This window comes from Bos indicus x Bos taurus, chromosome 5 (genome assembly GCF_003369695.1).
Source record: "Bos indicus x Bos taurus breed Angus x Brahman F1 hybrid chromosome 5, Bos_hybrid_MaternalHap_v2.0, whole genome shotgun sequence".
Classification (NCBI taxonomy): domain Eukaryota; kingdom Metazoa; phylum Chordata; class Mammalia; order Artiodactyla; family Bovidae; genus Bos; species Bos indicus x Bos taurus.
In genome coordinates, this window is record NC_040080.1 from 94,804 (window position 1) to 116,294 (window position 21,491).

Genomic DNA, 21,491 nt, shown 5'->3' on the forward strand with positions numbered 1-21,491 from the left:
CACGACAGAACGACTTTCACTTTCACTTTTCACTTGGTGACTTCCAGCGTGAGAAGAGACCACGATTCCTCTCATCCCGCAACAGCCACAGGCAGAGGACACAAGTACTGTCTCCACTTCACCAGCAAGAATCTGAAGCTCTGGGGAGAGGAGCTGCCCCAAATCACAGATCCAATAAGAGATCAGGCTTCACAACCAGATTATCCAGAAATCGCAGACATAACGACATGAGCAGAGAGAAAATATTTCCATGTGCCACACAGGGTACATGCTCACCTGAGCTGGGTATTTACATGCTGCATCTCTAGGTCCAGAAGAACTCAGTTCCAGAGACACAAAGCAAGTTAGCAAAGCAAAACCACCACTGGCCACCAGCAAGGGGGCCCGAGGCCAGACAAGACTTATTTTCAAAAGGAAAAGAACGGAGAATTCTGCAAACTACAAGCTGGTGAGCTTGACCACAATCCCCAACAAAACGAGAAAAAATATATTCTTAAATAAATTATTTTAGATTCTTAAAGAAAGAAGAAATGAAGGCCATTAGGAACCAGGCCTGGGGCCCTGGAACTGCTCAGTCCCACTGCCCGCAGCCACGCTGGGTGTGGGGACCAGACACGGCAGGGATGCAGCTGGGGACGCACCTCTCTGGACCAGGACCCAAGAGGGGATGAAGGGCCTTCAGGGGCGATGAATCGCCACCACGTCCCCTACAACCGGAAGCATCACACAGGCCACAGCAGAGCACCCTGGAAGCCCCGCTAAATGAGCTGAGGGCAGAACCAAAACATTCCTAAGATAGCGTCTTTGTCTGCCTCAAAGGTGCGAAGAAAAGTGTCCCCAGAGGAGACCCAGTCATCTGTTTTCTACCTGAAAAGACCCTGGGGAAAGCCTTTCACCTGGGACTGGGGCAAGGACTGGGAAAACTCAGAGGCAAGATCGCTGGTCACACGGGGAACCCGGGCTGAGACAGGTGAGTGTGCCCCACACACAGGGAACGCCCAGCAGACCAGGACTGGGGAGGCACCAGGCACAAAGAGGTCGGGACACACAACCGAGCCCTCGCAGGCTCCCCTCTGGCATGGACGGCCGCATGGCAGACAGAGGCTCACGGCCACCGGACAGGTGGAGCCTGCAGACGCGGGAACTCAGCACCCAGGCCCAGCCTCTCTCCTCCCATGGATGCTGCGCCCGGTGCAGCCAGGCCAGACACACGGATGTGCAGGAAGGAGGCTCAAAGGATGGAGGGGGCAGCCTGATGGGAGGAACGGGGTGCTGAAGGCCACCCAGCTGCGGGGCCCTGATCCCTGCCCTGAAAGGATGTCAGCACTCGCCTGAACCCCACAACAGACCAGGGCAGAAACAGAACCCACACACCAGGCACAGGAGTCCCAGAAAACAATCCAAGCTCGGGCTGAGCACCCGGGCCCCCGCCCCCACCGGCCCAGCCACTCTGTCGCCCCAGGGAGCTCCTCGGCTGGGCCCCCTGGAAGCCCTCCTCCGCTCCAGGCCTGGCACAGGCCGTGGCTTCCCCTGGGGGGCTCTTCTAGCTCTATCTCAGACTCCCACGCCCTCACACCACCGCCCAGCCCGCCCGAGCCCCCAAGGCCTGTGGCTACACTCACCAGCCCAGCCCAGCCCGTCTGACCCTTCCCAGGTCTTTCTACTGTGCCCCTAAACAGGAGGGTACAGCGCAGGCCTCCAGACCCCCTGACTTGACACACCTTCCCTCGCCAGGGGTCAGGCAAAGCTGGGCCTGGGGCACAGCAGATGACTCACCCCCTTTCCTTCTCCGAATGGAGGCTTGGAATCAAGAAAGAGTAAACGGGGTGAGAGGCAGACTTTGTCCCTCGGCACCTGGGCTCCACCCCCGCTCCCACCCCCCTCCCCCACCCCCTCCCTCCCAGCCTGTACCCCGGCAGGTTGTAAGTGGCACATCTACCCGAATGCCAAGTTGGTACAGGAAATTCAAGGTGGGAACCCAAGCAGGGACAATGCTGTGTGCATGCACACACACACACGCTCACACACACATGCAGACATGCACACGTGAATGCATGGCTAAATCATACTTGGTTGAATCAAATGTTTGTTCAGAAAAAAGGCCAAACCTCATAAAAACCCACTTCAGAGACCATCAATGGTGCGATGGTCGCCCATGAGCGTTCCGGAAGTATGCTTCCAAAACAGGCAGGTCAGTGTGTCTGCCGGACCAGGGCCAGTCAGGGAGCACCCCCAGCACGGCCACTGCCCTGACGTTCTCACCCCTAAGTGAAAGGAGCCCAGCAGTCCCAGGGTTCTTATGAGAAACAGGACGAGCCGGAGGTGCTCCGGCCCCTCAGGGCCCCTCGGCCTTGGCCCCCGCTGGCTTCTACTGCCCCAGGATGCCCGGGCCAAGCTATGGGCTGAGCACTTGGTGACTGAGACGTCCTGCCCGCCCCCCTCCTCCCCCTCCTCGCTTCTTCTCACAGGGAGAGTCCCTACCCAACCCCTTCCTCTAACCCAACTTCCGCCAGCCTGCTCGGCCCCCTCTGCTGGGACACCACCCCCTGGACACACCTCCCTTCCCCTTCCTCCTGAGGACCCTCTGAACAGCAAGGCACCATCTGGCCTGAGCCCCATCCTTGCCACCTGCTTCTTCTGTGGCCTCATATTTTCTTTTTTTCCCACATGTTCAGGTCCTCGTCTCAATAGATTGCAGGACACCTGAGGGCCCTATCTGCCCTTGATGTTGTGACATAAAAGTAATGTGTTTATGCTGGCAAGGAACCCATGGGTCTTATTTCCACCTTTTAAAAGCACAGTGAATCATGGAATGATTGCTTAGGCACCTGAGAAGACCCTGATGCCAGCCTGGCTTTCTCAAACCATATGTCAGGAGAAGGTCAGCAAGTGGGCTGGCTCCCCAGAACAACTGTCTTCGGGGGCAGGAGTGGTCTTCCTGTGCTCCTGGCCACCGAGGCCCTTCTCACAACAGAGCCACAGGAAGGGCTTGGGTCCAGTTCAGTTAAAACTGCGACCCCTCACTCAGCAGTGTGCACAGAGGCTCTGTGCGAAGCTGTCCCTTCCCCTTCCCCAGACTCTGTTCAGGAAAAGCTGGTGGAAGGATCTGACCTCAGGCCGCAAGAGTGAGCCCCTTCCCTCTGGAAGACGGGCCAGCGGAGCAACCCTGTCAGAAGGCAGCAGAGGAAACACCCAGACCTGAGAGGAAGAAGCCTCTTCTTCCACGCACTGGTCTCTGCAGACAGAAGCAGCCCAGAAAGCAAAAGGCAGTTCTGTTTCTGCAGGGCAGAGTCCCTGAGTCCCTGGATGACAGGCTGTCCAAGCACCTCTTTGTGCAAAGCGGGGAGGATCCCTTCTGAACGTGCAGCTGAACAGGGCCTCTGGCAGGAGACTTCTGGGAACCACCCACCAGAGCCTAGTGTGGGGCCTAGCCACATCCACTGCTGACTGGCATCTGTCTATCGATCGGTTTGGAGCCTCAATCAGTGTGATGGATCAGCTCCCCCTGACTAGTCTCAGACCCCTGTGACCCTGGGGCCCAGAGTCCGCCCACTTCTCTCCCGTACTCTTGACTGAGGAGTTTACTGGACACAGAATTCCAGGTGGAAAAGCATTCTGACTCAAGACTTTGAAGTTACTGTCCCATTGTCTTCCAGAATCTGCTGCTGCTGACGATGACTCTGCTGTCGGTCTGACCCCTGTTCTTTCTAAGTCATCGTTCTCTGGCAGTTAAGAGTCTCCCTTTCACCTGTGGTGCTGTGAACTCTTACTACCAGAGGTAGCTTTGTTTCCACTTCACTGCTTCAGACTTAGACTCCTGCATCCTGGATCCTCACGTCCTTGTTCAATTTTAGAAAAGTCTGTCATTTACTCTTCAAATACTGCCTCTTCCTCAATTCTTTTACCCTTTCCTTCTGGGGCTTTATTTAGGCTGTCTGGTTTGCCCTCCATATCTCTTTTCTGCTCTTTGATAATTTCCATCTCCTTATCTTTCTGTGCTGAATTTTGGGTAATCTCAGATTTATCATTTAGGTCAGTATACTGTTCCCCAGGCATAGATTTTTAAAATCTCAGTGGCTAAACTTTGTTTCAGTAACAGTTCTTTAGGAATCCTCTTAAAATCTGCTTATTTTTCTCACTGTCCTGTCCTTGCCTTATGAGTTCTGTTAAACTTGGTGTTTAAACACCTTGACTTGTCTCTTTCACATTATTCTAGGATTCCTAGCTCTTCTGATGCTAATTCCAGTTTGGGGCTTGGTTTTAGCTTCTCCACATCTCTTGGGTTTTGTAGGGGCATCAGAGCCCTGATCCCTTGCCCTCAGGATCTGTATCTGTCCCAAGACCTCATGGATTATGGAAGCATTAGCTTCCTCGCACACTCTTGGCTCTGATTTCTCTCTTCATTTTTGAGAACTGAGAAATTCCTCTCCCTTCATTTTGAATTGGCTGTATATTTTTTTAAAGTTTTGCTTTATTCAGAATATTTATGGGAAGACAGTCCTGGCCACGTCAGCTCAATCTGTCTTGGTGGCTGTCCTCCCCACTGAACCAAACTGCAGTCAACAACACCTGCTTGGAAGGGAGTGGCTCAGCAAAGGACTGGGTCAGGGGTCAGTCCATGAGGAAAATCAGAAGTAATTTTAGGGAACAGGTAAGGGCTCTTTCTATGGCTGGGGCAGAACCAAGCCTGAAACCAGGGTTGGGGCTCAGTCTAGAACCATGATCAAGGCCCTTCCTGTGCCCAGCACTGGGTCACAGCTCATCTTAGGACCAGAGTCAGGGTCCTTCTATGGCTGGAACCAGACTAGGATTGAGTCCAGATTATAGAAGGATAGAGCATGTTAGCAGTCATGTATATTGGAACATGCCATGATGAAGATATTCATGGTCATATAAGTTGGGGCATGACCACTACTGACTGTCCATATGTCAGGACACGGTCAAGTATATCTGAACACGCCAATGATGAGGCTACTGGTGGCCATCCTGGGACTGTGGCCCCCACATGTCCATCCAAGCCCCAACACCCTCTTCTTTGCCTCCGGCCACTCCTGAGGGCCTGTTCCACCACTGTACCAGCAATGTTCACGCAGCCCTGAGGTCAGCAGGTCACTGTAATTACCCTGCTTAGCGGATGCGTACGTAGGTGCTAAGAGGGTTAGGGAGGCACAGACCGCACAGTTAGTGCCTGGAGCAAAGCTCAGGGCCCCTCTTCTCACTTGCATGAAATGAAGGAGCAAAGGCACACTGGAGGCGGGGGCACCGGGGCAGCACGTGCACATGCAGGCCAGCACCCTGGCGGCCAGGCCCTGCTCCTGTCCCCCAGACCCAGGCACCCCACTGTCCGTCCCCAGCCCTGCCCCCCGCCCCATACCTCCTCCCTCTTCAGCCCAATTCCCCGACCGCTCCAGCACCCACGCATCTACCTCTGACCTATCCATACATCCGTCTGTCCATTCGTCCTCCCTTCTGTCTCTGCCTGAGTTTGGCCGGCTCCCCCACCCGGCCCCCCACCCGGGCTGTCTGCCCCCACCTGCCCCGCTGCTCACCAAGCTCCTCAAGCTCTGCTGTCATGGACTTGGAGCGCAGGGTCAGCGTCGTGCTGGGGGCTCTCTTAGGGGGTGGCGGGGCTGCAAAGAAGAGGGGGGCCTTGGACCTCCTGCCCAGCAGCAGGCAGCGTGGCGTGGCCAGGCGCAGGTGCCACCTGTGCCCCACCGCCTGGACCTCCTCGTACTCCCGGGAGGACGAGTCACACTGAGCCAGGATCTTGTTGAGGCTGCGGCTGGATGCAAACTTCTTCATGGTGCTGGGAGCTCGGCGGGGCTGAAGGTCAGGCTGGGCCAGGGCCACTGGGGCCTCAGGAGGCGGTCAGGGCCCCAGGGAGCTCACAGGCCGGCGGGCCCCGGCCCGGGACCCAGGCTGCAGTTTCCAGGGCTGAGCAGGGGACCCCAGAGCCATGGGGTGGGGGCTGGGAGGGGTCTCCCGCGAGCCGGGCTCCTGCCGCTCCAGGGCTCCCCCAGGCCCCGGAGGCCACTGCCCCGCTGGGGGCCGGGGTGTGGGCAGCCAGGCCGGGGCCTGGGCAGGGGCGGCGAGCGACACAGCCCGGGCGGCGCCGGCGCGGGGAGAAGACGCTTTTCCTGTTCCCGCAGGTGCCGCCTCCCCCTTCCCTCCGACAATAAGCGGCGGCGGCGGCGGCAGCGTCAACCTCACAGTTGCCATGGCAACCCCGGCCTCCAGGCAGCTGCTGGCAGCGTTGGGAAGGAGGGCTCTTCCATGCCAGGGGCTGGGGGGCACCGGGAAGGACGGGGCAGGAATCTTAGGAGGGCAACCTGGAGTCAGGGGTCAGAAGCTGGGGAAGGGCTGGCTGGCTGACGTCAGGGATGGGTGCCCAGGCCACGCACGTGGGTGTTCGCCTAGGTTCAGGCCCCCGAGGTCAGCAGTCTAGGCTGCAGCGAGGAGAGGAGCGTGGGCCCGGGGTCAAAGGTCTAAGGTCAGGGGACAGAAGGGGAACCCAACACTCACCTCTGCGTCGAGCCCCATCCTCTTCGGGCTTCCTGGTCACTGACACCACCTTCATGACGAGGCGGTTCCCGCCCTGGCGGATCAGAGCCACGACCTGCTTGTGTCCGACTTTCACCACGTTCACGCCGTTCACCTGCGACGGCCAGGGCCGGGGTGGGGTCCAGTGAGGCCTCCCGGGCGTGGAGGCCAGTACCCACGGGCGCGCGCGGAAGGCCCAGCCTCACCTCGATGAGGAAGTCTCCCGTGCGCAGCCCTGCCCTCCAGGCCACGCCCTCCACATCCACCGACTCGAGGTATTGGAGCGCAGGGAAGGCCGGCGTGGGCGTGAACTCCTCGATGGGAGTCTCTGCTGTGGGGCGGGGTGGGGGCGATCAACTGGGGCGCCGCCAGGGCGGTCCTCCCGTGCCCGGCCTGGGCCGGAAGGCCGCACACAGGGCTGCCCAGGGCAAGAAGAGCCGGCCCAGCAATCCGGGACGCACGCCTCTGAGAGGCCCACCCCACATCCCACCAGAAAGGCCCCTACTCCATTAGACACCCTCAGCAGAGGCCCCGACAATCAGGGAGGGAACACAGCTGCTGCCTCCTACCAACATCCCAAGCCCAGAATAGACAGTCACGGCGGGGAGACAGGAAGGGAGCGGGCAGTGGGGGAGAAAGGGGGCAGAGGCCAGGCAGGAGGCGAGCATCGCCAGTGGGACACCCCCCTGGTCATTACCTTTGGCCCCCCGGAGCACAAAACCAAAGCCTTCGTGGTCCCGTTTCTGCAGGACAGCCACCTTGTCGTCAATGACATAGTCACTGATGAAGGAAAATGGAGAGGTGAGAAGAACCCTGCTGAAGCACCCGGATCAGGCTGACCCCCCACATGCCCCAGACAGGGTCCATGGGCAGCGCCCGCCCTAGGAGTCGTCCCTGGACTGGCCGGGGAGGCAGCAGACGTGCGGGTTGGGCACCACCCCGCCCTGCTGACTGCTTCCCCCCGGGCCTCCCCCATCTGACCCCCTTGCCCACCGGCCCACCTGCCCCTTCTGTACCTGTGTGCAGAGAGGCTGTCGTAGGAGCCCACCGTGTAGTGGCGGAAAAGTCGCTTTGTCCGGTCCTCACGGGTTTCTGAAGGGAGGTTGAGGAGCTGACGGAGGGTCTCACCCTCCAACTGGCCTGAACCCCCCTCACCTGTGTGGGCCGCCAGCCTCTGCCCACACACATGCCCCTGGCCTGGCTGTGCCCACATGGAAATAGGGGTCCAAAGCCTGGGGTACTGGGCCCAGCAGTCCTAAGGTGAGAAGGCTGAGGGGACCATGTAGGAAAGGGTCCAGGGTCCAGAATGGGCAGGGGCTGTGGCTCACCCTTCTCCTGAGCAGCTGCACAGAGCAGACCAAACAAGGCCAGGGCAACCACAGGGAGAGCCAACAAGCCCCGAAACTCAGGGCAGAGAAGGTGAGCACACACACGTGTGTGGCCTGGAGCCGTGTGCAAGCGCTGTGTTCAAACAGGCATGTGTCTGGGTGACCTGCAATCACGTGCAGCTGTTGTGCTCACACATGTGGCTGTACGTGTGCGTGTCTGTGTGTGCAAGTGCAGGCGTCACGCTACATACTCTCAAGCTCTGGCATGGAGGCAGCCTTGTGTGGCCAGCGTGTCCCTCACCACAGGGATGCTCGCCCTCACGGGCTTTTGCTCCAGATCGTTTCTCTGAGCGGGCAGGGAGGGCTTCAGGTTTGGGGGGCGGGTCCCCCTGCCTGCTCTCACTGCCTCCCACAGAGCGTTACCCATCGTGCTCTCCCTGCAGAGCTGGCCAGCTGCCTGCTACCCCAGCTCGGCCTTGCTGACATCCTGCAAGCCAGCAGGTCCCAGGCCACACCTCTAGCCATAACCGCCCTGCTCCAGACGGACTTCTCCCGCGGCCTGTGCGCTGGGCTCTCCAGTACCCTTGCACCCACTCCTGCCTCCGGCTTCCCAGGACCTCTGTTCCAGCTCTGCAGCTCCACCACCACCTCAGATTTCATCCCTCAGCTCCTCCCTCCTTCTCTACCAGCTTAACATTTCGCAAGATTAACTTATTCGTTAAAGAAGTATGTACTGAGCTCCTACTACGCACCAGGCTCTGCGAATACAGCAGAGAACAGAAAGAAGCCTCTACGCTGCGCAGTGTACAGTCTAAACCGTACAGCTGAAGAGACAGAGGAGTCAAGAACCAGGCATACACAGAACACGTCGAATGCTGGCAAGCAGTAAGAAAAAGTAAGCAGATGGGGACACGGCAGCTCTAGGTGGTCACATGAAGGCCTCACCGTGAAGGGAGAGTTGAACAAAGGAAAGAGGGCATAAGGGAGCATCTCTTTATGTGGGTAAAGGGCCTTCCGGGGGTGGGGGTGTTCAGGGCAGAGTCACATGCCAGGTGCCAGCTCGGGGTTTTCAAGGAACAGTGAGCAGCCTAGGCAGCTGGGGCAGAGGAGTAAGAGACAGCAGCGGGGAAGGAGAGCCAAGAGGGAACCACGGTTCTGACGGCTGGTCTCCTCCACTGACGGTGAGCTCCCTGCAGGCAGGAGCTGTGCCGTGTTTATTTCTGTGATCCATACCAGGCGTTCCGAGTGCTAACTGGGAGGGCAAAGCGGTAGACAGCTGACTGGCTGGCTGGTGGATGGCTGGATGGCACAAGGGACAGACAGGCCAAGTCAAACAGTAAACACATACATAAGTGGATGGAGGGAGAGCGTGGGTGGGGGCTTGCTGGGGGGTTGCTGGAGAGCAGGCGGAGGGCAGGATGGGTGGTGAGTCAAAGGACAGAAGGAGCAGCGGCAAGACAGGAAGAAGCGCTCGTGTTATCGTCAGAAGACAGATATCGGGAAAAGCACTGGTCTGGATTTCAGAACGCACAGATGTCGGGAAAAGCACTGGTCTGGATTTCAGAACGCACAGATGTCGGGAAAAGCACTGGTCTGGATTTCAGCACCCTACCGCTAACTTGTGTGATTCTCTGCACGTCGACAGTCCCTCTTGGCCCTCTCCTTACAGAGCAGGACAGTTCACCTTGGAGGCCCCCTCGGTTCTGACAGCCTGTAGTTTTACCTCACTGGCTCCCTCCCAAGTACTGGAGTCTCTCTCCCCTCTGCAGCACACCTGCTCCCACCACCCTGCAGTCCCCAAAGCCAAGCCTCGCCCAGCCCTGGGGGCGGGGCCCAGACCGCTCTCCCCTCCACTGCACCGTTCTCCACGCGGACCCAACTCTGGAAATGTTCACAGTGCCTGCCTGCAGAAGGACCGCCCCCACCCCCAAAAAAAAGAGCTTCTGCAGATCACTGGCCTCCTGTTTTTATATTTATCGACCAAACACAGTGTATTTATTACATAACGCAAATTCATTTTCCAGTTTTATTAATCAGACACGTAAAAGCCAGCTAAAATGCAAACACACACATGGTCGCCCGAGTACTGGAAGAAAGGGGAGGGAGGAGCGGCAGAGCCACGGCCCGGGGCCCCACACCTGCCGCCAGAACTCCCAGGCCGCCCGCCCCGCCCCCACCGGCTCACCCTCCCTGCTGCACCTGCTCCCTGCACCCAGACGGGCACCATGGGAGCCGCGCTCTGCAGACCACGGGTGTCGCCTGGCCCACACATGTTGGCAATGTCCCCTCCTTGGCCTCGAAGTCCCTGCTCCAGTCTCAGAAACAGATCCTTCTTTGGATCTGGGCCTGTTGGAAGCAGGTTTGTGTTCCTGGGCCGCCCTCTCACCTCTGGCAGAACTCAGCCCTTGGGTCCCAGACCAGAGGCTCTGTCCAGAGCAGCTGGGCCAGGCCTGCAGGTGAGGACAGAGGTGATTCCCACCCACCAGCAGGCAGCCTGGCAGGCCTGTCTCCCTGCCAACCTATGAAACGCTCCCACCTACCCAGTACCTTCTGACACCTTCTGATTGCACAGACCAAAGCCCCAGCCCTCGTCCAGGGCCCCACCATTGCCCAGAAGCCTACAGCCCCCTCAGCAGGGTATTCTGTGTCCTCTCCCACTCCACGACCCTGGCCCAGCCCTGCCCCCCGCCCCTGCTCCATCTCCTCACTTTGTCCTGCCTGGACCGTCACCCTAATCCTAAATGAACAGCACAATCAGGACAGCAACCCCCTCCCCCAGACTCCGCCTCCTATGATACCGCCATGAACTAACGCCCCTGGTCCCAGGACCCCTGCCTCCAGCCCAGCCCCTGCCCCATTCAGGTTCACTCACACCAGAGCCCGTGAAGTGTGGCGGTGACAGCACAGACCCTGCAGCCCACCGCCTACACTGCAACAAGGACTCTGCTCCTTGGACTGTGGAACCCATCCTCCTAGAGATGGACTAACAACAACTGTCCCCACCTCCCAGGCCTGCTGGGATGAACCAATGAATTCTTAGATGTGAAAGAGGGAAAAACCAAGCCAGGCATCCCGACACTGCTCGGAGCACGCCGGGTGCCAGCACGTGCAGATGCAGCAGGCCATGCCACACTCTGGCCAACAGGCTCTGCCTCACCCCGTCAGCTGACCCCCTGGCAGGCCCCAGCCACCCTTCAAGGCTCAGTTCAAACAACCCCTCTGCTTAAAAGCCCTCTCTGACTCCTTCAACCAACTCAGGGAGCCTCCCTGGGCTCACGCCATCACAGTCACACCACAACGTGCCTGCTGGAGCACGGCGCACACCTGCTCCTCGTTCGGCACAGAGCCAGCCCCTGTGATCCCAGCTCCCAGCACAGCATCCAGCACATGCCAACCACCCAAGAAACATTAGCTGTTCTCAAATTCTGAGTCCAGTCCAGACCTCTCTCCCTTCCTCCCCAGCTTCAGACTCAGCTCCAGCTGCCCCTGGACCCACACAGCTCTCAAACCACAACCTTTATTCCCCACACTACGGGGCAGCAGACGGCTCCACCCTAGGCAGGTCTGGAGGCTTCCTCCCGCCTCTCCTATCCACAGTTGGCACCAGCGCCCAAACCGCTGAAATCATTTTCCACCTCAACATACCACCCCACCTGCCCACCCTGGGCAGACCAGAGGGGGTCATGTCCCTTCCAGGCTCCTAGCCACAAGGAGAGCCATCAGAGCAAGGTGGTGAACAGCCAAGGATAAGAGTAAAGAATCCTGCCCAGGAAGGGATCAGCGGCCACGTTCTACCCAGGGCAGGGGCCCAGGCCACACGGGGTGGGCTGCCCTGGGGAAATTCTCAACCCAGGATAAGGAAGCACGGCAACACTGGGTCTGAGCCCCTCATGTGCAGAAAGACAGGTGTGTGCACCCCGGGTCCAGACACACCATTAGTGACCACCACGAGCCACCACTCAGGAGGGGGCTCCCCTGTCCCACTGTGGGTCGAGAGGCCTCCAGGGCTTGCAGTCAGCTCTGGCTGGGGTTTGAAAGGACCAGTCTCTCCTTTCTACTGGCAGGACCGCCTCAGATCCCAGCACCCAGAGGGCTCCTTCCTGGAGGTGCAGGTGACCGGCCCCAGGGTGACACGGAGGCTGCTGACCAGCCCCAGGAGCCACGGCCTTTGCCCCCACTTCCTCCCTGCCGGCTAAGGATGCAGTCGTCCCCCACCTGCTGCCTTTAGACCATCCTGGCCCCAGGGTACCCATGACAGCCCCTCTGGGCCCAGCTGGCCTCGTTTCCTCTTGGCTGGCCCAGGCCTCCCTGCGCTGCCCACTTGGACAATCTGTCCACTTTGGAATGACGCCTCTTTTCTCACACTGACCTCTTTACTTGCTTGCCAGCCACACAGCAGTCACACACTCCAAGTACCCAGCATTGATGGGAGAACCTTGTCTGGGAAGGACTGTGGTCACGAGAGCCACATGGGGGATCCCAGACTGGTGCACACTCACACGAGTCCATCCTGTGGGCATGTCACAAGTGTCTCCACAGCTGTCCAGGGTCCAGATGTACACATGTGTGCTGGTAAGTGTGGGGCATGTGGCGTGTCTGTCATGTACATGAGTTTGCATCTACTTCTGTGTGTTTGAATTTGTTCTAGTCTTTTCTCTGTGAATATAATCTGGATTTGCCTCCAAGCAAGAGCAAGGGGAAGCTGGAAGAGGAGGTGCCCTCAGGAGCTGCCCAGGGAAGTGGGGGTCACTCACCGTGGCGGGCGTCATACTGTCTCATCTGCACCTCCTCCACGCAGTCAGCCGGGAACCAGCCCGTGCGGCCTTTCACGGTCCCCTCCCAAAAACCGCCCTCCCCAATGCTGAGCACTGGGGGGACAGAAGCCAGATAGGCTGTCAGGGCAGAGGGGCGCAGCCGGAGCCCACCTGGCCGCACTCCGCCCCCCGCCCCCGACCACCATCTCCACCATCACCACCCAACCTTCCCGTCTCTCTCCTTCTCTTCTCTTCCCTCCCTTCATCCTCCTGGCTTTTTCCCTGGGAAAATTTTGGGATCCACACGGAAGAGAGAAAAGAACAGATGGGCACGGCACAGGATGGGCATGTGGGGGACAAAGAGATGCACAGATGGACACACTCGAGGGGGGACAGGCGGCAGAGGCAGGGGCCACAGTCCTCTCCTGCCCGCTCTCCTCCCTGCTCTTGAACCAACTCTCCCATCCCAGGGGTCACTGCCAAGAGCTGAGGGTCACTGTGCTGTGGCCAGGAGATTGGGCCCCATGATGGACCATGGGGAGCTGACCAACACAACCGCTTCTTCCTCAGGCTCCCTGGACAGAGGGCACTCATGAGGGGCGGACCCCAGTGACAACAGAGACCCCATAATGGGAGGAGCTTGTCATGGCACAGGATCCCCTCATTACAGACACCCACAGAACTGGCAGAGAATTCCACATATCACAAGCGTTTCCAATGAAGAAAGTCCCAGAAGTGACACAGGAACCCCATAATTCAAGGAAGCTCTGTAACCGGATAGGGTCCTACGAACATGAGAACCCCACCACCAGCAGCCCCCAGAACGACACAGAAACACCCCCGTGAGGAGAGGAGCCCCCGTGGTGACATTTTGGGGAGCCCAAGATGACAGAGGATGGAGAGAAACCCGCATGACAGGAGCCCCGTGAAGACGAGCAGCCCTCCCTCCACGGTGACACAAGGCATCCCCAGGGGCACGGACATCCCATAATGACCGCGGCGGCCCAGAGCTCCCGGGGACACCCCTGGTGACAGCCCCTCCACGCCGCCGCGAACGCCCGCGGGCCCCAGGAGGCCCGGCGCCGCGCCCCCCGCGACCCCGCCCCCCGCGCCCCCTCACCCTTCACGGCCTCGCCGCGGTGCAGCGGGATCTCGCCCTCGCCCTGCGGGCTGTGCGCCTTCACGGCGATGAACTTGCGGCCGGGGACTGCGCTGTAAAGTTTCCGCTTCGGGCCCCGGGGCGGCGGCGCGGGGGGCGCGGGGGGCGCCGGGCCGGGGCCGGGCGCGGGGCCGGGGCCGCCGGGGCCGCCGGGCCCGCTCGGGCTGTAGACGAACACGTAGGTGACGGACGCGATGCCGGGGGGCAGCGGGCACGCGAAGCCGGCGCCCGGGGCCTCCATGGCGCGCGGCCCGGCCCCGCCGCCGGCCTCACCGCAGCCGCCGCCGCAGCGCCCGCCGCCCGCCGCCCGCCGCCGCCCGCCCGCCCGCCGGGGGCCCGGCCCGGGGCCGCTCCATGGGCCGCGCCGCCGCGCCCGGCCCGCTCCCGCCAGCGCACGAGCCGCGCCCGCTCAGGGCTCCGGGGCCGCGGGGCTGCGCTCCCGGGCGCGCCGGGCTCGCTCCATGCCGCGGCCGCTCCGCGCGCCCCGCCTCCTCCGCGGCCCGGCTCCTCCCTCTGCGGGCGGCGGGCCGGGCTCCCTCCTTTCCCCCTGCGGCCCGGTCGCCGCGGCCCGGACGCGGGAGAGGCCACCGGGCCGAGGAGGACTACGGTGCGCGGAGGGGAAGGCTGGGGAGGGGTCGGTCCGACGGAGGAGCGCGGGGACACCGGGAGGCGAGGCCGGCCAGGAGAGGAAGTCCGAAGGGGCTTCGGACTGGAGAAGAGCGTCTCAGAACCGGTTCGGGGTTCGCCTAGCCTCCAGGAGGGGCTCCCCCGGCGGGTCCGCGCCCCCCTCCAGCCAGGGCCTCGGCCACCTCACACCGTGGCCGCCGCGAGTGCTGGGCGCCCGAATCCCCCTCTGGACCTGGGTCCTCTCCTCCCGGACATCCGCCTCGGATGCTCATGCCCTCTCCACGCTGACCGCCTGGGCACCAAGCCCGAGGCCTCAGCCCTCAGCCTTCGCCTGCTCAGGGGCCTGCACCGGCTCCCTAGCACCTGGGCGGACCACGTCCACAGTCTTCGCCAACAGCCAGGCTCTCGGAGGCGAGAATTAGCTGCACTTCAGTAATACAGCTGGTGCCTTCTTTTCTCGGCCCTGGCCGTTCCCAGCACCTCAACTATCCCACTCCTGCTAGTCTGTCCAACTGTGGCCAACTGTGAAGTTACCGCTCAGCTTCCAACACAGCCTTCTCTGCCCTGCTCTGTGATGCGGGTGGGGACTCTGACATTGCAGGCCAGGCTTTGCCAAGAGGGGGCGCCACCTCCCCCACCTCTATGCCACCCCCTCCGACAGCAGCTCAAACTCAAAACACTTCCTCTCCTGCAATCAAAGGTGATCCCCCACTGAGGCCCTCTCCCTCCAGAGTGCACCAAACTTCCTCAGCCCAGTCCTGGCCGCTCACTGGGAGGCCCCCTTGCCTGGATCACTCCCCACTTAATTGCTTCTGAGCCCTGGGCCCCAGCTGTCAGTGTCCTGAGACTCTTAGAACTCCCGGCTATCAGCCCCCACCACAGTTGGCAGCCTAGGCACCTACTCAATGTTTGTTGGAAAGAGTAATAAAAATTTTATTCTCCCCACAGAGCAGTGAGCTGGAGCCCCACCAGCAAGGCTTAGTTTGTGTTTGCTAAAAGGATGAGTGAATATACAAAAACCAAATCAAAGCAGGGCTTCCACAGCTCCAACTCAGGAGCAGCCTCTGCAGAACTGAACCATCCCAGAGTTTGTTATTTTAGCTACAGGGCTATGCAAAATTTGGGGGGAGAATTGAAGTGACTTGGGGCAGGACAAATAGCCTTGCAGTCTGGGTAGGGACACAGAAAGACAGAGAGGACACCACAGGTCAAGGCTGTATGAGCAGGGGCAACAGCAGAGGAAGAAATGGCTTTTAAAAGCTCCTGTTGCACCCCAGGCCCTCTGCTGAACGCTCACACTTAGCAAGTCTGGGAATCAGGTCTACCTGGGGGCAAGTTAAGCTGCTTCCTAGCTCTGTGGCCTTGGCCAAGTCATTTACCCCACCTGAGTGTGAGGACCCTCATCTGTAAAATGGAGCACAGCCTCGTACAAGGTCAAGGTTAAGTGAGATGACACGCACTACGCTGCTCAGCCCAGCTGTCACTGTGGAAACAAAGCGCTACTTGGGTGAGCCAGCATGTCTCCAGAGCACCTTCTATGTGACTGGCTCCGGGGCAACTGCAACTCCTGCCCTGAAGGTGTGGGGAGGCGAGAGGCCTTAATCGGCAGCGCTGGCTAGTGCTGTGGCCAGGGGTCCAAGTAGGGAGCCTTCACTGCCAGGCTCCAGATGGCTTCCCAAAGGCAGTGTTTTGGGTAGGATCGGTCACGCCTAACTGATGAGAGACCCAGGCACAGAGTGGCTGTGGGTGCAAGGAGTGCACTGGACTCCGACCGTCTGTAAAGCCAGTAACCACCTTTCACTCCCACTGCTCGGCTCATTGGGCTTCCAGCCCAAGAGTCTAGTGGGGCTCCTGCCCAGGCTTTTTGCTGTAAATTCTGGGAATGACAAATCCTTGGTTCTCAGGATCCCAGCACTCGTGCTGAAGGGTAAAGAGGAGAACCATGGAGGCCAGAGGGGTTGGGGAAACACCAAGACTCTCCTCTGGGAACAGGGTTGGGGTCCACCTATGCATCTGGAGCCCTCAGGGAGAGGACGCACCAGTCCCTAAACTCTTAGCACAGCTCACCCAGCCCTCGTCCTCCTCCCTGGCACGAAGTTTTCTAAACCACAAGACCCTCTCCTCCCAGCGCCCTCCCGCAGCTGCCCACTGCCCTCAGCACAAGTCTGACTGCAAACAGAGCTCAGTGTCGGGGAGCCTGCCCCAGGCCAGGAGACCTCACCGTTTTCCCTTCCCCACCCTGGGAGGCCCCCACCCAAACCTTGGCTCATCCCTGCAGAGCCAGGCCTCTGCAGAGAGCGGGCCTCTCCCTGCCACTCGCCCGCCCGCCCATGCCAACCCTTCCTGGCTCAGGCCCACCTCCTCCTACCTGATCTTGCTCTGGCTGCCCCTGCCTGTGGCAGGGCCGCTGTCGTTCTGCTGGTCCCCATCCCGGTCCCGGTCTTTCTCCTCCTGCAGTCGCTGGAGCAGCAGCTGGTGGGGGAGGCTTCGCAGTGAAGGCCCAGGAGAAGCTGCCGGCTGCACCTCGCCCTTCAGGTTGATGTCACTGGCTGAGCGCTGCAGGGGCCGAGGCGAGGCCAGGGCGCTGGGGCCCGCCAGCCGCCGCCGCTTCGCGTAGCTGGGGGTTTCCCTGAATGGCACTGGGGTGGGGGGAGGGGAACAGGTGAGACTCCGGGCGGCCAGATTAGGGAACCAGCTTCTCCAGTTTTGCCTGGTGTCTCTAGATTTCAAAAGTAAGATCCTCTGTCCCTGGGGCTGCCTCAGTCCCAGGCAGAACAGGTCAGGTGATCACCCCATGACTGAAGCTGGGATGGGTGGGAGAGGACAGGGTCACATACCAAGCTGCCTCTAACTCTAGCTTCAGAGGTAAACGCCTGCCCTTCCTGTCAGCCAGATGAGTCTCGGGACTCCTTAGATCTGCTCTTGGAACTGCCCATCTCACAGGCTTCCAGAGAGACAAAAAACCGGCCACATGTGACACACCTCACCAGCCGACCACTGTATGGAGCTATTTGCAGTTGACTATCACCAGAGAAACTGTAAAAGAGATATTCTAGACCAGGGGTTGGCAAACATCTGTAAAGAATCCGATAGTAAACAGTTCAGGCTTTGCAAGCCGTTCAGTCTCTGTTGCAAGGACTCAGCCCAGCCACTGCAGTGTGAAAACAGCCTCAGATAATATATATGAGCAAATGGGTGTGGCTGAGTTCCAATAAAACTTTATTTAAATAGCAGATGGTGATTAAAACATGATCCAACTATATGCTTTTACAAAAGAGTCACTTTAGATCCAAAGACACAAGTAGGCTTAAAATAAAAGGATAAAAGAAAATATTTCATGTAAATAGTAACCAAAAGAGATCTAAGTACCTTCATTAATATCAGACAAAACAGACTTAAAAAGTATTAAGGAGACAGAGGACATTATATTTGCTAAAAGTGTCAATTTGTCAACTAGATTAACAATTATTAGCATATATGTAACAAACAACAAAGCATCAAAATATATAGAAACAAACATTGATATATTTGGAGAAATAGACAGTTCTACAATAATATTTAAGACTTCAACACCCTGCTTTCAATAATGGACAGAGCATCTAGAGAGAAGATCAGTAAGAACACAGAAGACTTGAACCACTTGGACCTAACAAATATATACAGGACACTCCACAAAACAAAAGCAGAATACACATTATTCTCAAGGGCACGTGAAACATTCTCCAGGATAGATCATTTGTGAGGTCACCAAAAAAGTCTCAATAAATTTAAAAAGACTGAAATTATACAAAGTATCTTCTGCAGAGAGGATGGAATGAAGCTCAAAATAAATAGCAGGGGGAAAAAAACCTGGAAAATTCCCAAATATGTGAAAACTTAAACAACACTCTTAAACAACCAATATGTCAAAATAGAAATCATAAGAAAAATTGAAAACACTTTGAGAAAATAAAAACAAAAATACAACATACCAAAACTCATGAGACGCAGCAAAAGCGGTACTAAAAGGGAAATTTATAGCTGTAACACCTACATTAAAAAGGGAAGTCTCAAAAAAAAAAAAAAAGGAGTGGGGGGGAGTCTCAAATCAATAACCTATTTAAGGAACTAGAAAAAGAGAAGCAAACCAAACCCAAAGGAAGGAAACAGTAAAGACTACATGAGATGAACCAAATAGAGATTAGAAATACGGAGGGAATCAATGACACCAAAGTTTGTTTCTTCAAAAATATCAATAAAGTTGACAAACCTTTAACTAGGCTAGGGAAAAAAATTAGAGAAGGCGGATACAAATAACCGAAAACAGAAATGAAAATTGATATGTTACTACCTGATGTTATACAATTAAAAAGGAATATAAGAGAATACTATGAATAATTGTATGCCAACAAATTAAATAAACTAGATAAGGTGGACACATTTTTAGGAAAACGCAAATTACCAAAACTGACTCAAGAAGAAATAGAAAATCTAAACAGACCTATAAAAAGCAAGGAGATTGGATCAGTAATCACAAATCTCCCAACAAAGAAAAGTCCAGCATCAGATGGCATCACTAATGAATACTACCAAACATTTAAAGAGGAATTAACAAAATCCTTCTGAAATTCTTCCCAAAAAAAATAGAAGAGGAAGGAACACTTTCTAGTGTATTCTATGAGCAATTTAAAAATGATCAAAGAACTTGACATTTCTCCAAAGAAGATATACAAACACCCAATAAGCACATGAAAAGATGCACCAATAGCTGTTAAGAAAATGCAAATCAAAACCTCAGTGAGATACCTCTTCACTTGGACTAGAATGGCTATAATTTTTTTTTAAGGTAATAACAAGTATTGGTGAGGATTTGAACAATTTGGAACCATCATGCATTTCTGGTGGGAATGTAAAATGGTGAAAAACAATTTCGCAGTTCCTCAAAAAATTAAATATAGAATCATCATATGACACAGCAATTCTACTCTAAGTATGTACCCAAAATAACTGAAAGCAGTATTCAAACAAATACATTTCACACACGTCCATACAGCAATATTCACAATAGCCAAAGGGTGGAAACCACTCAATGTCTACCAAAGGATAAACGGATAAACAACAGGTCACAGATACAAAGAGTGGAATAACATTCAGCCATAAAAACTAACGAAGTAGTGATACATCCTACAATATGGATTACGTTGGAAAACATGCTTCAGTTTGTTGAAGGAAGCCAAACACCAAGCGTCATTCCACTTACATGAAATATCCAGAACAGGCAAATCTATACAAACAGAAAGTACGTTAATGGTTGGCAGGGGCTGAGGGAGGGGGAAGGTGGAATAATTGCTTAATATACACAGAGTTTCCATTTGTGATGATGAAAATGTTATGGAATTCAATAGAGTTGGTTGTGAATGTCTTAAACACCACTAAATTATTCGATTTAAAATAGTTAATTTTATGTTACATGAATTTGATTTTAACTGAAATTTAAATCTTTGATTTTAAAGCCTCAATTAAAATAAACAACAGACGGAAGGCTGGATTTGGCCTGGGTGCAGTTTGCCAAGCCCTGTCTAGACTCTGGTCATGCAGACCAGCAGCCTCACCTCCAGCTCCTTAGGAAATCTCAGGCTCCACCCAGACCCTCTGAGTCGGAATCTACATTTAACTAGATCCCTGGGTGACTCAAATGCACACTACGAAGTGAGAAGCACTTTCCTAGGGCACTCTTCAAAAGCACTCTGGGACAAGTCAGTGAGAAGTGTGCCTCAGAGTGTGTACACCAGAGCTGGGAGGAGGGCCTGAGGACCCAGAGGCAGCCCGAGGCAGCAGGGAAGGAAGCAGAGGCGGCTGCTCCCAGGCAGGGTCCCTGCTTCCTGCGGGTCAGGGCAGGGCGGCTGCCAAGAGGCTTCCAGGTGACCTGTCCCCTGAAGGGTGACGACAGGGCTCAGCCTGCAAGATCCCTCCAGGCGGCTTCATGCTGGAGGAAAAGGAAGGCTGGCTGGGCAGAGGCTCCCTGCTGCTCCTCCTGTTGCAGGTCCCACCTGGGTCCCCAAGCTGAGGCGAGACAGGACCTCTGACTCCCAGAGGGAGCGTGTGCCGAGGGGAGGGGGGGACCAAGTGTGGATCTCTGGATCACTCCAGTCTGAAGACAGGCTCTGCTATTAATCCCTCTGTGTCTGGGGTTTCCTCCTCTGTAAAAATGGACTAACAGCACTCACTCACTGGGGGCTTGTTGAGAGAGTTGTCATAAATGCTCAGAATATACTCCCCTGTGACTCAGGCACATCTGGCTGTGTCATCTGAGTATATGTGTGACATCTGAGCATGTAGGGGTGCGTGGCCAGCAGAGCTGATGCCAACTGTGGGACTAACTGATGTGACCTCTCAGCTCAGCCACAAATGCCTGACCCCAGCCAGGTGAGCGCACCCTGGATCAGCCAGACAGAAGCTGATAATGGTGACCACAGGACCCCCAGCATCTCTGTCCAAAGACGAGGGGCAGCTGAGGCCTTCCTGACTCTCAGCCTGGACCACAGAGAAGCCCCCACCCTCCCTCCCACCAGCTGGACCAAGTCTACCTGCCAGAGTCCAGACCCGTGGAATCGAACACTGCATAAGGTCAGCGGGGGAAGGAGTAAAGAACCATAAAAGACTTTATTTTACCTAAGGAAACTGAGGCACAGAAGTCCCAAGCTGCTTTCCCAAGGTGACCTCACAAGCAGCAGACCGAGCCCCACACGTCCAGAAACCAAGCTCGTCCCAGGCTGACGGCCTCCTCCAAAATAAGCAGCAGCCGCAGCCAGGCCATCACTGGAGCCTTGCTCTGCCTCTCACCCCAGTTCAGACCTCAGGCTTCACCACAGTTCTCTCCCAAGCAGAACCCGGACCGCAAGTCGGCACCGTTTCGTTGGCTCAGTCACGTGCTCAACATGCATCAGCTGCTGCTGCTGGAGGGTTCAGGGTCTGCCCACTGTCACAGACCCCTGACCCTGCCTGGAAACGAGGGGCTCACAACCAAGCCTCACTGCCGGCAGGTCTGCTCAGGGGAGCCTATATACGAAGACTCCTTAATCGTGGACTTGACCTTATCCTAAC

At 56.8% G+C, this 21,491-nt stretch overlaps 1 protein-coding gene across 3 annotated transcripts in view; it reads right to left on the bottom strand.

Annotated features, from left to right (window-relative positions):
- SHANK3 (SH3 and multiple ankyrin repeat domains 3) overlaps window positions 1-21,491 on the bottom strand; it is a 48,892-nt gene that overhangs the window by 21,161 nt on the left and 6,240 nt on the right. For 2 of the 3 annotated variants that reach the window (XM_027540380.1, XM_027540382.1), the window contains exons 10-18: window positions 16,777-17,047; window positions 13,743-13,945; window positions 12,623-12,736; window positions 7,557-7,632; window positions 7,238-7,320; window positions 6,747-6,871; window positions 6,523-6,655; window positions 5,550-5,630; window positions 1,777-1,800 (exon numbers count right to left, since the gene is read on the bottom strand). In XM_027540380.1, the coding sequence (XP_027396181.1) occupies window positions 1,777-1,800; window positions 5,550-5,630; window positions 6,523-6,655; window positions 6,747-6,871; window positions 7,238-7,320; window positions 7,557-7,632; window positions 12,623-12,736; window positions 13,743-13,945; window positions 16,777-17,047 (1,110 nt within the window). The remainder of the gene's footprint in view (window positions 1-1,776; window positions 1,801-5,549; window positions 5,631-6,522; window positions 6,656-6,746; window positions 6,872-7,237; window positions 7,321-7,556; window positions 7,633-12,622; window positions 12,737-13,742; window positions 13,946-16,776; window positions 17,048-21,491) is intronic. The other variant, XM_027540381.1, reaches the window with a different exon arrangement.